This window comes from Aplidium turbinatum, chromosome 16 (genome assembly GCF_918807975.1).
Source record: "Aplidium turbinatum chromosome 16, kaAplTurb1.1, whole genome shotgun sequence".
NCBI lineage: Eukaryota > Metazoa > Chordata > Ascidiacea > Aplousobranchia > Polyclinidae > Aplidium > Aplidium turbinatum.
The window spans coordinates 8,260,474-8,275,085 of record NC_137487.1 but is presented as its reverse complement, the minus strand read 5'-3'; the positions used below and the strand labels follow the sequence as shown (position 1 = coordinate 8,275,085).

The 14,612-nt window shown below is 38.2% G+C and overlaps 3 protein-coding genes across 6 annotated transcripts; 1 reads left to right on the top strand and 2 right to left on the bottom strand.

Annotated features, from left to right (window-relative positions):
• Window positions 1-1,459: 1,459 nt before the first annotated feature.
• LOC145785133 (protein FAM185A-like) lies at window positions 1,460-8,068 on the top strand. 3 transcript variants are annotated; one of them, XM_082596835.1, is made up of 7 exons: window positions 1,467-2,712; window positions 3,112-3,216; window positions 5,170-5,279; window positions 5,771-5,982; window positions 7,039-7,193; window positions 7,261-7,395; window positions 7,747-8,068. In XM_082596835.1, the coding sequence occupies exons 1-7, from the start codon at window positions 2,505-2,507 to the stop codon at window positions 7,863-7,865; spliced, it is 1,044 nt and encodes a 347-aa protein (XP_082452961.1). In that variant the 5' UTR covers window positions 1,467-2,504; the 3' UTR covers window positions 7,866-8,068. The 3 variants fall into 3 exon arrangements, with proteins under 3 accessions (XP_082452962.1, XP_082452961.1, XP_082452960.1); XM_082596834.1 differs by having other exon boundaries at window positions 1,467-2,760; XM_082596836.1 differs by lacking the exon at window positions 7,261-7,395 and having other exon boundaries at window positions 1,460-2,760.
• LOC145785136 (ragulator complex protein LAMTOR5-like) lies at window positions 7,538-8,488 on the bottom strand. Its single transcript, XM_082596839.1, has 2 exons — window positions 8,312-8,488; window positions 7,538-7,972 (listed from the first exon to the last, which is right to left on the bottom strand). Exons 1-2 carry the CDS (start codon window positions 8,486-8,488, stop codon window positions 7,862-7,864), a joined length of 288 nt encoding a protein of 95 aa, XP_082452965.1. The 3' UTR covers window positions 7,538-7,861.
• LOC145785135 (protein UXT-like) lies at window positions 8,423-13,523 on the bottom strand. 2 transcript variants are annotated; one of them, XM_082596838.1, is made up of 4 exons: window positions 13,393-13,523; window positions 10,801-10,956; window positions 10,004-10,235; window positions 8,423-8,535 (listed from the first exon to the last, which is right to left on the bottom strand). In XM_082596838.1, exons 1-3 carry the CDS (start codon window positions 13,464-13,466, stop codon window positions 10,031-10,033), a joined length of 435 nt encoding a protein of 144 aa, XP_082452964.1. In that variant the 5' UTR covers window positions 13,467-13,523; the 3' UTR covers window positions 8,423-8,535; window positions 10,004-10,030. The 2 variants fall into 2 exon arrangements, with proteins under 2 accessions (XP_082452964.1, XP_082452963.1); XM_082596837.1 differs by lacking the exon at window positions 8,423-8,535 and having other exon boundaries at window positions 8,536-10,235.
• Between the last annotated feature and the right edge of the window lie 1,089 nt (window positions 13,524-14,612).

Here is a 14,612-nt window from a genome sequence, read left to right as displayed (position 1 = left end):
GACATTAACCCTGCAAATCCAAATAATTACAAACGGTATGACGAGATTACTGTTGGTGGGCGATGTGAAGCCATGTTGCTACAAGAACCTTTGGGAAGAAAAGAAGAGAAATTCCGCATGGACATTTTGTCATTTTTGGTGGAATTATGTAACCAAATTAAAATGAGATTTTCATTCTCTGACAACAGTATTTTGGCCCAGCTGCGAGCAGCTGACCCAAAAATTGCTACATCTCGTTCTAGAAAGGTGAAATCGTTGGTAGCATTGGCTATCAACTTTCCTTCTGTTGTTAATGAAGAGGATTTAGATGATTTGCAAGAAGAATGGGAAGCTTTGCCTCAAGCATGTAATGCTCTCCATGATATTGATAACCTCAACCCACCAGAGTTTTGGTTAAAACTAAAAATGGTTAAAAATGGAAATGGTCAACCAAGGTTTAAAACTTTGGCAAAAATGATGTGCTGTCTGTTAGCATTACCACATTCTACTACATGTGTTGAAAGACTATTTTCTCAAGTTAACATTGTAAAAACAAAGTTAACCAATAGTATGCATGCATCAACTGTTGCCAACAGACTTCTTGCTAAACAAGCAATTACAAGGAATAATACAGAGTGTTATTCTTGGAAACCCACGAAGAATTTGATAGCTGATGCAAAGTCACACAAGCCTCATCAACGATATGTCAAGTCTTTACCAGAAAATGGAGGCTGTGATGCTGCTTATGATATTTACACCGAGCCAGACAAGCTTTCGTAATTGACTTTGTGAATCATTTATTTGTTGCTAATTCGTAAATATTGTTTATGATAGCAGCTTGTCAAAATGTTGTGCAGTTTACGCAGCCAAGGGCAGTGTAGTAAAGGATTTGTAAAGTATCACACTTTGTAATAATGTTTTCAAGTGCTTGTTATGCTTTGCCCCATATTAAGTTTTTAGACTGACTTTTTGTTGCAGCAAATGAAGTAGGATTGAACATCATCATCATCATCATAATCCATCGTCGGTTTGTTCCCCACTAGTGGGGGTGGCCGATTGTTTCCGCGCAGCAATTGTCTTAATCCCTTTTCTCCATTTCACCCTGTCCCTTGCATCTTCCTCCTTCAGTCCGACTTTTTTAAACTCATCCTTCACTTGTTGTTTCCACGTTCTTCTTGGACGACCGCGTTTCCTCTTCCCATCCACCTTTAGATCTAGTGCCTTTCTAAGAAAACTTCCTTCCTCCCTCCTTATCACATGTCCATACCATCTTACTCCATTTGCCCTTGCCAGTTGGTCTATGGTCTCTCTCATCTCTAGCATATCCAACAATTCTTCAGTCCTTTTTTCCCTTCTCGTTTTCACCCCACACATTGCTCTCACCATTGACCTTTCCGTTCTTCTCAGGATTGCCAGTTCACTCTCTCTCAATACCCATGTCTCGCTACCATATAGCATTGCAGGCCGCACACAGCTCCGATATACTTTTCCTTTCATCCTTAGTGAAAATTTTCTGCCATGCAACATTTCCCCACATTCCCTGAACTTTGCCCAGCCCAATCTTGCCCTTGTTGTCACCGCTGCTTCACATCCACCACTTCCATTTATCCGATCACCCAGATAACAGAAGTCTGTCACTGTTTCGATGCCATGGAAGAACTCATCATCATGGCCTTCCACTTCATTCCTTCCTTTACTGCATTTCCCACAAACAAAACACTTCGCCAATCTTGTTGCGGCTCTCTTGACATTAGCACATCTTGCATGTACCCACTTTCCACATTCCTTGCATTGCATTGAATTTCTCATCACTCTCTTGCCACATATTCCACAGGGATCTACTTTGCTCTCAACAACTGTTCCTTCTGCTCCACTCACCATCACTTTTGTTTTTTCAAGATTCACCTTCATACCCTTGGTTTCAAATGCTTCTTTCCACATGTTGACATTGACGTATTTAAAGTTGAACATGTTGACGTGCTTGTTGAACATGTTGAACAAGTTGAACATGTTGACGTATTTAAAGTGTTGGTGTAATAATCTATGTTAGAACTATTTTTGGATGAAGTCGTCATTGAATGAAATGAATTACAAACAGCAGCGGAGTAAAAACAATGCTATGTGGACTTTCCATATTGCGATTGTAATGTATATATTTAGCAAATAGTGGCTTTATGAAAGCAATTATGGCACACAGACATAAAAATCATCTATTTTTTCGTTGATTAAAGGTCTGGAGATACAAAAATGGCCATTTGTTGTCGCGATAACAATCTAGTGGTTTTTTTTCCTGATCTAGTGGTTTTTTAATTTTGAGAGTGGCAGCCCTGACTCACAGTACTCGCCGCACTTGCACACTTGCTCAGACTATGTTTAGATTAATTTTATAGAACAGCTAGTTGCTGTCAAACTGAGTCTGTTAAATCCAAATGTCCATTAAATCGAGAGATGACTGTACTTAAAACATACTAACCTTGTCATATTTTTTCTGCTGAAATGAGCTAGCAAATCTTAATGTTTTAAATATGAAGTGTATTTGTTTGGGCAATACATTGCTGAAATTTTGGGCTTTGCGAAGTTTCAATGTAAGATCTCAGTGGTACTCATCTTCAAGTTTCACTTCTCCTACAAAGACATGGAAACTAGAAGTTGAACCATTTTGGAAGTTTTCTGCACATCTGACTAACAGTTCCTTATTTATTGAATCATTTAATCCCAATCAATATCCAAATGGTGATTTATTAACCATAAGTGTTTTTAGCAACAAAAAGAGCAAAAACGGTTCGTCTTTTGTTTAATATTGCACTTTGCCAAGTTATAGACTTTTTGTTTGTTCCATATGTTGTTTAATTTGAATTTTTCATCATAAATGTTGGTAACTCTTCCATATAAATAGAAAACCATTTGAAAAAATACATGTCAAAATGATTGCTGAGATAAAGGTAGCCTACCGGTATTTTACAGAAGTTTATTTTGAGCCTGATTGACTGCATACCGGTAGTGTTTCACAGCTTTTTATTGTGTTGCACCTTCTATTTTGCTATCACATTGTCATCACAACAAATTGCTTTTATAAATCTGATTCCTGTAGATATATATGTTTTAAATTTAAAGTATATTTTTCTTTTTTAGGCATTCATGAATATAAAGTTTCGTCTGAGCAAAGAACAGTTTTTTTAGAAAATGTTCAATCTGATGAAGATGATTTTGTGGTGGTGAAAGTGCCACCAGTGTTTGGTAGGTATGTCAATCTGAAAATTCATAATCTGGAGTTAGTGTTATAGAGTCAGTCAGATTTATAGAGTCAAATAAATGTTTTTCACAGTTGCGGTTTTATTACTTAATCTGGATGTAATTACAAATATGCAATAAAAAGTGGGCCCAAAAATTCTCAATAAAACAAGGTATTGTCTTGTTGCAACAAGTCTCAGGCTGCCAGACTGTTGCCAAAGACTTTTTGCAAAGTATTCCTCAGACAGCAAATCAGTCGTTTTTTGCATTGATTCAGCATCTGCAAACGTTGAATCATTGTAAAAAACAACTGATTTGCTGTCTGGATCTGCTGAAAGTAACATACGGTATGTTGAGAAATCGCCGAACACAATTAATTAAGCCAAATCGGTTCTTAAAATAACCCAGATCGCCAAGTCACAAATATATCAACGGTCGAAAACAAAAAAGTTGTAAGTGCATTTTTACACTTTGGAGTAAAAGGCCAAAAAAACAATTCTTTTTTTTCTTTGTTAAATTTCGTTAATGCTTTTACTTTGAGCATTAATATCTGTAACTATAGTAGTAGATCAGTGACGTTCGGTGGCTTAAACTGTTGGGAAAGCAACTTGGAAATATGCTGCAGCAAGGTAGTAGGCACGAAGGGCGTAACCGTCGGGCGAAGCCCGAAGGCAACACTCCCAGCGGGGGGTCTGGGGGGCCTCCCCCAGAAATTTTTGAAAAACACTTCAAATTTGGTGCGCTCTGAGAGCATTTCCAAAACAAATCAAAAATAAAAATCTGTCAAATTGTGCTTCGCCTATGTCGTGATCATACATCCATTTAATGTTTAGAAGTCATGAACAATCTTAATTTTAACGTTGCAGGACCAAAATCCTGTGTTAGACATGGAATAATAGTTGTCTAAATGTTTAATTCGTCATGAATGGTCATTCTCAGATATTCAGTTAAGCCTACACTACAAAAACTAACACTTAGGCCTAAACATTACAACCGCAAGCAATTTGTACAAAAAGCTGGATAAGTTTCCCTCCTGCGTATAGAAGCTTAACAAACTAAATATTGCATCCGCACCTGAACGTTCATTGGCGAAGTAACGTTATATCAACGCTGTAAAAAGGGCAAAGGCATGACTATGAAAGCTAGTACAGTAGGCTAAAGTACATGGCGAGGAGACATCAAAAAACAGCAACAAGCTTATTGGCATTATGATGCTGTGCGTGTACCGTGACGAGATACCATTCTGACGAGTTAGTCTAGTCGCTCTAGCGAATGTACGCATTGACGTCACTGGGAAAGCACAACTAACCTACCATAACACATCTGATTGGCTAAGCAGCTGGTGACGTTTTGCAAAACGGGTGAGGATTGGTTAAAACGAAGGCGTTTTTTGACATTTTTGAATCTGGGAAAGCAAGTTTGATAGTTGCTTACCTGGAGCCTCAATGATTGTTTCTGACAGAAGCGTTTGCGTCAATTGGCATTTATAGGCAAGACATGCGGTTTGGTGAGGATTTAGACTACTCACAAGCGTTACGAGTAATTCTAGTCACGAATACAGTAATTTTCAAGTTAAAATAGACGTGATAAAAATAATAAGTTAAACCTAGAATTCAGTCGTTATATTTTGCATAGTTTTTGCTAAGGTAAGCAGTAAGCACTGCTTTCCCTCACCGATCGTCACTGTAGTAGATAGCCCTAAGTGCAAAGGTTTTGAAAACGCAAAAAAGGGAATTTCTCAAAATGTTACTTACGACTTTTTTGTTTTCAACCGTCGATATCGCCAAACGTCTTTGAAAATTGCCAGATTTCTAGAATTTGGCGATAAAAATTGCCAATGTTGCAACCCTGCAATGATTAGTTGCTATTGTTTGGCTAAATTGATTGTTTGAATGATGGTCTAAGTGTCTTACAAAGACATCTGTGTGTGCATGTAATAATTGTGTCTTTCTTAGGTAGATATCAATGTTGAAATTATTGGGAAGTCTTCCGTTGACATTGCAAACATTGAATGCGATTCAACTGTTGTTGAAGCTGAAGATGGAAACATTACTCTACACAACATTAAAGTACAGTACATGCAAAGGATATCATGCTGTGTGTCTCTGGCTTATTTAGTGTAGCGACACAAACCTAAAACATTGAGGTTTGGTATTGGACTACCGTATATCATATCTATTCACATATCACATACTGACTGCATTTAATCCATTGCCCTTTAGCAAGTATTCCAAGTGCCCCTAACATTGTTTTATAAATGTGTTATTGCATGGGTGCTAGTTACAGTTTAAGCATATCAAAAATGAAAATAAACATGTTTTTATGGAATCTTCCTTAGCCTACCAGCTGTTTTGACCACTGCGTATCTAAGTAGTATAATACAGGTTGTGATTTGTGCATACACACTACACAGCCTTTTACGCTTTAATTACTGAGCAAAAATGGTGTTTTGGCCTGCAGTGTTATACGTTGCATTGGAAGTTTTTCTGCTGTGATTGCCAACTACAGTATACGAAATCAAAGCAATTAATACTTGCACCCACTGTTCTATTTGTTTCAGGGCAAGACGGTGACATCAAACACCAAAACTGGAAACATAAAAGCAACTAAACTGCTGCAAGGAAATGTGAACTTGAAAGCTGAGAAAGGCACAATCACAACAGACAAGCTTCAGGGATCACAGATATCTGTGGACAGTGGTGAAGGAGGCCTGTGCTTAGTTGATGTGTATGCAGAAGAGTTCAAAGCTTTTGCAAAAAGTGGAAATATCAGGTACCGTGCGTGTTAAGTTGTTAACACTGGCTTCCTTTTGGTTGGTTTTGAATCTTTATCCTCGGACTGACAAAGCCTTGATTGGTTATTCCTGGAAGTTTCGCATACTTGTAGAGGCTCGACGCAGGGCCGGTTACCGAGATTAGCAGAGTGAAGTTTTCCGGTTGTTGCTGGGGAATTATCCCATTCACTAGGTGCCGCTGAATGGAGAACAGTCCTAAAATGCGTTGCTCAAGCGCACAACCCGAGAGTCGAACCAGCGCCGCTTGATTGTGAGCCGGGCGCGTAACGACTGAGCTAACGGGGCAAACTTTCCCTGTCACTAGAATCTCCTGAAGTGTCCTTGTCCGCCCCGATAGCTCAGTTGAACGCCCGACTTTGTGTAAGAAGAAACCACAGGCGCTGGTTCGGCTCTCGGGGTATATGCGCTTGAGCAACGCATTTTAAAGACTGTTCTCTGTTGAGCGAAAGAATTCACAGACATAACTCTCCAAGAAGCAGATACTTTTTTTTCGGTCACCGAGCCTGTGTCAGCCTCTGCCAAGTATGCGAAACTGCCAGGATTAAGCTTGCAAAGGCGCTTTCTCAGTCAAGGGATAAAGAATTCCACAATCAATCAAGTCTTGAATTTAAATGAATCGTTTTTCTCCACGACTATTTTAGTCAACTAAACTCCTATCTCGAGCAACTTCAACTCAGCTATGTTTAATACGGTACCGTGTTTTATTTTATCGAGACTTCCGATTTGTAGACACCCCTTTTGCATTTTTTCTGTGCCAAACGTTATCTCTTTTATTCGGGTCTGCTACTATTCGGTGAGTCCAATTCGGTGATTTTTTTAAATTATTGGGTACCATAGCTTAATTATCATTGCCGCTTTTACATCGTTTTAACATTGAAATAAGACCCTAACCCTAAAACGGCAATGATAATTTGGCTACGGTACCCGATAATTTCAAAAAATCACTGAATCGGACTCACCGAAACGGGAACTCACCGAAACGGGCAATTCCGCTTTTATTCAAATATATTTTCTTAACCACCCGTTTGTTGCAGTATTAAGAGCTTGCATGGCTCTTCGATTGTTGAGGCGCTCAAAGGAAACATTGTACTGGGGACAACAGAAGGAAATTTAACTGCATCATCAGAAAGAGGAAATATTAACACGCATATCGCTTCACCTGCTACAACTAATCTGGTCGCAAATCAAGGTGAGTTCTAAGAAATTGCCGTTTAATTTAATCTTGATTCGTCGATGCTGATACAGTTAGATTTCAGGAGATATTGTGTTATCGACCCCTCCGAACCTTTCTTCGCTACTGCGTCTAACTGCGAAAAGCGTCACGAACAACGCTTTACAATCGTTCGCCTTAAAAGAAGAAGTCAAGAATGATTCTGGTGTCGTTGTCACAGGTAGGCCTTGTCAAATATTGAACTTTTGTTACTCCACTTTGACAACTATATAATTTCATACGAACGACGACTACATAATTGGAATTACCCCGACTGTGGTGGTTAACTGCCATCTTTGTGCTAGCTGATAAAATAGTCAGAATGAAAATGCGATAAATTTATTGACATGCCGGTAATAATTTTATTGATTGCACACGGAAAATTAACAAGACATAAACATTATTATACGTAAACTATATTGATGACTGGCATCATGGCGGAGAAAGAACGTATACTGGATGCTCTATCCATGTTGTCATAAGTCGACAACAATAACAGTCAGAAACAAAAATGCGTATACTGTATTTTCAGGACATCTTGAATCTGACGGCCCTCTAGTTCAAGCCAATGCTGTTCATGGTAACATTGAGCTCCACACATCAACATGGTTAGAGCGAGTATCTAAGTACGCAAAGCTAGTCCAATCTTAGGTTGATTTAATTATTCCTGTGCACACTCCGTCGGTCATCTTGACGAGAAGGTTAGCGTCCGATGTCGAAGTCTTTCCTGTCGTCTCCAAAACAATGACTGGAGAATCCTGATGAACAAAGTTCAATCACTCATCGAAACACATCGTGACGTTTTTATATTGCTACTTATTAAAATAATGAATTACACAACGATAAATATTGTCTGTTCCCGAGTGTGTGTGGCTTATCTGCTCACCAGTCAGCTATTGCTTGAAGAGTATAAAGTTGAGGATGTTATTGGTTTAAACTCGAATGCAACAAAACAAAGATGTTAGGGACCACCATGGATGAAGAGTTTGCAATGTTTAATTTGGTTCCACGCGTTATAATTAAAATGAGGAGTGAAAAGATTGGTCAAGCTGTGGAGAAACGAATGAGGTGTGTCAAGTCTAGCTCGAACAACTTACCAAGGAGGCCCAGTGTTTGGATGCCTCATCACACAAAGCTGCGATTGGTCCAGATAGGTTTTCTGATGCAAGTCCCTTTCTCCCCATGCACAGCCCGCTCATGTTGGCGCAAATCACTCCTTGTACTTGTGGCTTTGTCATTGCTTCTTCCATCTTCAGTTCCAACTCAGCTTCCATACTAACTGTACAAAGGATAAACCTAGCTTACAATAACCTTAAGACACCTGCAAGTACAAAAGAATAGGTAACGCAAGGATTCAGAATCGAAATATCCAATCAAAAATAAATTCTAGTTGAAAGGAATGCTGACAGGAATTTAATAAAACCATTTCAATTTTATTTCAGGATAAAACAACTGATGTTGCATGTAAATAAGGAGCGAGAAGAATCGGTGGTTCAACTCTCCGTCAGTACAGTCCAAGGATAGCTCCACATTCAACAGCACCATACAAACTGCATGTTAAAGTGGTTAGGCGCTTTTTAGATATGACATGATGATGCTCTTGCTATTCAAGGGCCTTCTTCATAAGATATACACTACAGTACGTTACATAATCTTTTACTAAAATTTCTTGCTGGCAAATTCCAAACAAGCGGATGTATGAAAGCAAAGGGAAATAAAATACGTGTCACAAAAAACGTCATACAAGCTTGTGCTTCACTTTCAACAATAGCCCTGAAAACCTTCCTTTCCCGACAACGTAGGTGCTATTTTAGCACCTCCTTACGCCAATATTAGATCGTGCGATAGTGCATAACGAACCAAATACTTCAAGTATTCAAAAACGTGTACTGTAGGTGTGGAAAACACCTGGCAGCAGTGGCGTAGCAAAGGGGGGGGGGGGCTTGGGGGTTTCAACCCCCCATTTGGCACGCGTGTGACGTCACTATATTGAGAATGATGCTTTCAGTCTCTGTATGTCTCTAAAACAAAGTTTGCCTAATTTTAAACGAAACTGCATTAAAAGAGCGAGTTTTGCCGATACCAAACATTCAAATATCTCAGGCAGGAATTAGCAACAAGAAAACATAGAGACTTAATTTTGTTTCCGATAAATGCCGAAGAAAATATGACCTTATCCTTTTGCTATGCCACCGGACAGCACCATTTACAGGAATATTCATACCCACGTTTTTGTTGAAAATGCTCTCAGAATGCACCAAATTCAAGGTAATTTTTCAAAATTTTCTGGGGGAAGCCCCCCAGACCACCCTGCTGGGTGTCATTTTAGGCGAACACGCAGACGGGCTTCGCCCCCCGGTCGTCACCCCCCCCCCCCTTTCAAAATTTCTGGCTTCGCCACTGTCTGGCAGCAATCGTTCAAACAGTGATTGTGAACTATACAAAAGATCTGCTGATAGGAAAAAATCCTACTGTATTTCTTGAGATAAGTTACATGTCTTGAAAATCATACAAGTCTATCTTCACAATGTAGATACCAAACGACCTCTTTCAGCTTGATGCTGCGAGTTCGCTGTGGTAATGGCGGTTTGCACAAGTCAGGAAGCCGTACAGAAAACTTTGTTTGAGTTTAGCGAGTGTTACAATAATTTTGTCCAGCCCTTGTGTCTTGCAGTAAAGAATTAAAATAGTTGAGATAAAATCAAATCCATCAATTCACAAATGCATCTTGACAACTGTGCATCAACACTCAACCTCTAAAATCCTGGTAACTTCAACAGATGACTCACTTGATCCTCACAGTCAAATCGTTTGTATTAATATTTCCTCTCCAACAATTCTCTTAATGCTTCAACAACCATTCTCATTTTAGACCTTGCTTCAGCCATGTGTTTAGTCAATGCCTGAACACGATTATTTATAAACGAAGTTTTCTTGTCAATGAAATTTATCGCTTCTTGGTGAGTGAGCTCAGCATAAAATCCATATCCAATGCTAACATTGATCATAGAGGGATCATCACTGTAACATATGACAATGAATGTAAGCGTGCAAATTGCAAAAACCGCCAGGCTGATGCATTTCCCTTGAAGACTGAATGTAAACAGAACAGACACAAACTAAATATGACTTCAGTTGCATAGGCTATCAAATGAATTAAACGAATTGTGGTTGAACTAAATCAATGGTTTCCAAACTATGGGTTGTGACACAAACATGGGTCACAAACAGTCAAAAAATAAATCATGCAGGAACGATTCAAATCCACTAAAGTGGGATTGAAGAAAAAAGAGTGAAAAAAATGGTAGAGAGCTGAAATTGTGCATACAGGTTTTCCAAATATCCTAGCCTTGGGCCATGAGTTGTTCAACTAACTCAGAATGCGTTCCACATAAAAAAAGTTTAGAAAAAGTTAAGAAAGTTTGTTCTAATGGCCCAGTGAAATTTTTCACCACTTCGAATAACATATCTTGAGAGCAAGCAATGAAGATGTGCAGGTCTATATCAACAGTTAAACAACATTACATAGTGCTTCAAGGCAAACAATGCTAATAGCTCTGAAATATAAGATTTCATGAATACTTACACAACAGCCTGAACATAAAAGTTGCACCCGAGGTTAACTTGAGTTTGTATAGGTTTTTTCTCCGGACTTTCTTTGAGAATGTTTTCCACAACCACTTTTAGCTGGTAGTACTGGGCCAATTCTTCATATAAATCATCTCGTAATTTAGTCAGTTGCCTGAAAAAAAACTGTGTTACTTCAAAAGTACCGGTACATCATAATATTCACTGAAGTTATACGACAGGGGTGTCCAACCTTTTTGGCCAAAGGGCCACATGTAGTTTACGAATGGTTGCGCGGGCCACTTGAGTATTTACTGCTAATTTGAATCTTAAAAATGACGGTCTGATAATTTCTAATTAAAACCCTCACACCCAAATTCTAATCTTAGAAATGTGTTTGTACATTTTGTGGGTTATATAAGAAGAGTGAAGTTGGTTTTAAAGTGGTTTAAGGTTTTTATTTGAAAGCAAGCCAGCAGCAAAGCGTAAAAAACGTCAATTTGGCAATTGACCCTTCTGATGTTGCCGGAACAGCGGAGTTGCGCGTCCCGTAATGTATTGTCCGGCTGTCCCTAGGTTCATCCACGAAAAACTTGCTTGCACAAGTAGGTGCTGCCAAATAATGATGTCACGAAAACTGCCAATCTATGAATCCTCTGATCTTTTTCTTAAGAAACAATTTTTTTTGTAAAATTCTAGCAATAGAAAGTTTTGAACTTCTCTCGCTAAAAGCAAAAAATATTGCTGATTGACTGACTCTTGAAGCACCAGTACTATTGTGTGAAAAAGGGTGGACGTAACAATGTGGAAAATGTGATGCATAACAATGTGCATTGTGATACAATAAAATTAACTTGAACAGTCGCGCACCCCATGCACTAGGGATTATAGAGAAAGAAAGCAAACAATAAATGCCAATTTATCGGAATGTAAGTTCGCTATAAATTACGTTGGCGATTGAGTTGATTATATAATATATTATGTCATTTCGAAAAATATCACGCGGGCCACTCAGAACCTTCTCGCGGGCCACGGGTTGGACGCCCCTGTTATACGATGTATTTAAATATATTGCAACAAAATAAACATAAAATGAGAGATTATTTGACGAATAAAATGCAAAATAAAAGATGCAATATAACATATCAAAGAACAACTGCACACACAGCAAGCTGGTGCTAATGAGAAGCCCAATTACGGAACGGATTCATAGGATGCACTGCCTGGTAATTCTATATTCAAGGAAAACGTACAACAAGTGTAAACTACACCAAGTTATAGTGTTGCATATCGTAATTTCGCATATCAAATCCTCCTCAGTACAACTTTATAACAGGTACAGTAAAATTTTCAGTAGTTCAGTTGCTTTTTAAATACGAAAAAGAGTACCGTAACTGTTCATTGTAATAACAAAAGTATAAATTAATAGCTATACGAGATATATACTAGAAGCTTTGTAGGACTTATCGTACAGATAAAGCACACTTTGTTCTCCTTTGCTTGACAGAATGGCATCAGAATGATTTACTAACTCACATTAAGTGCTCTTTGTCAGCAAAATACATTTGAAACATTTCAAGCCAAACTGCTTGTTACTATATAGTTGATATATGTTTGAATTATCAACAACTAAGCAAGAAGCGGTGACAAGTTAGTAATATAACCTTACCAGGTCAGCCAATATTTTCAGGCGTGAGGGTACAAGTTATAACAGTCAGTCAGTCAGTCAGTCAGTTCATTTATTTGTCACAAACACAAACATGAAAAGAATACAAAGTATACAATAATTGGTTGTGTGTCATATGACGAGGAGACTGCGAAAAGACCAAACGGTCATCTAGTCAGCAGCCACCTCAAGGCAAAAAGCAAAAAGCAAAAAGCAAAAAAATAACTTCGACAATCGACACTTCAAAACAGAAATTTGTAATTTACTATTTATTTACACCAGAAAGGAATGTTGATATGATAAAGCTTTGGTAGAGAGTTTGCTTTTTCGAACCATAGACAAAGTAACCTTAACTGATTTAAGATAATGTAGGCTATTACACACAAAACAAAATGTATAATATAACTCTTGAAAACGTTTTCGACACGTATGTGTGTCGTGTGTACGAATGTTGATATATAAGCCAAAAAAAGACACAAAATTACAGCAGCTGTGCAAAACCAAACAAAAGACAATTCAACACAATTAGATTTATCGGAGCTGGTATACAAGTCCCCCCCTTGGTAACTCATGACAAAGACAGGACTCAACCAAACATATAGGGTGAAACTACTTTACCTTTGCTTTACTGTTCACACACTTCAATCCCCATGTTTTGGTCAATTCCTCTTTGTCATGAGTTGCCAAGGGGGGGGGGGGACTTGTATACCAGCTCCGATTTATCATATCATCAAGCTCATTGAATTCAGATTTATTTAAGGAAAAACCTACATTTTATGATAAAACTGTGCTTTAATAGTACACATTCAAGGTACTAAACCTCAGCAAAAAGCTTCAGACTAAACATCAGCACATGTTTAATGAACTTGTATTACAGTTGCAACAGGACGTCTTTAACTAGTAAATAAAAGCAAATACATCCAGAATTCTATACCGTTACCTCACCGTAATTCTTCTTTAAGTTCATCATTTAAAAAATGCTCATAGTGAAGAATTTTTGCTTGGTCTTTTCCTTCCATAAAGCCAGTTCAAATTTGTCACTGAGATGGTCTTGTGATGCAGCTTGCAGTCAAAATATTACAAAATATTGACAGTCAGAGTTGCCAGATGTTCTCGCATGCATTTCCGCGTTTCTTAACCCGTTAAGTGCGTAATTAAATTTTCGAAACTCTCCTTACTGTGCGTATTTAATTTGATCACTCGCAGTATTTTTCGTCGCATTATTGCTTGCAAGGATATTGGGGAACCCCCATGACGCAGCACAATACGCTTTTGTTCAATTTTCTTTTGTGTCTATTGCTTTACCTTTTCATCGACTTCCGCGGAGAAGTCTCCGGCTGGACTATTGTTTTCTGGTGTAATCGCATTACTCTCAAGTGATTATACCTTTCACCATTGTGAAATTATTCAACTAGTTGCTTATTATGGAGAAAAAAAAATCAGTTCACAAAACAGAATAATTTCTAAGCATTTATAGGATACTAAACAAAGTACACGTAAGTTTAGTTTGGAAATATTCAAACTGTATCATTTTCTGACTCTTGTTCTAACATTAGCAGCAACACAAAACCCTATTGTTTTGTTTACTATATGTTACAAAATATGTTTTCGAACACCAAAAAATATTTCTGAAACTGCTCGCAACATTACATCAAAAGGACTTCGCACTGACTGAACGCGTATAATGTGGTTCGAATTTTATACACCAGAAGGAAGCCATTTCAGAAAAAGAAACACATTTAGGATGAAATCGTTTTATTCTTGCAATTGTGGTTATATTGTAGGTGAGTACAGAAGCTACCTAATATTGTAATAGAGTGATTTAGGGATTAATGATTTCTGTCAGGCTTCAATCGTTATTGTAGTTTAAACAATGCATCTATGTTTCTTCACACGTCATAATTGCGCCTTCCAGACAAAGCGAATACAGGAAAGCGAAATTAAAAGTGCCATGAATAGCTGCGATCACGAAAACGACAATTGTCGTCTTACGCACAGCAAGAGCGACTGTCTCGGACGACAATTGTCGTCGTACGCACTTAAGAGGTTAAGAAAACTCAGTTGTTGTGCACCGGGATAATTTTGATGGATCATTTTTACTCAAATAACCTTTTACCGGCAGCTTTCCTCAAGTGATTCTGTTTAATGGCAAGTCATCGCTTTCA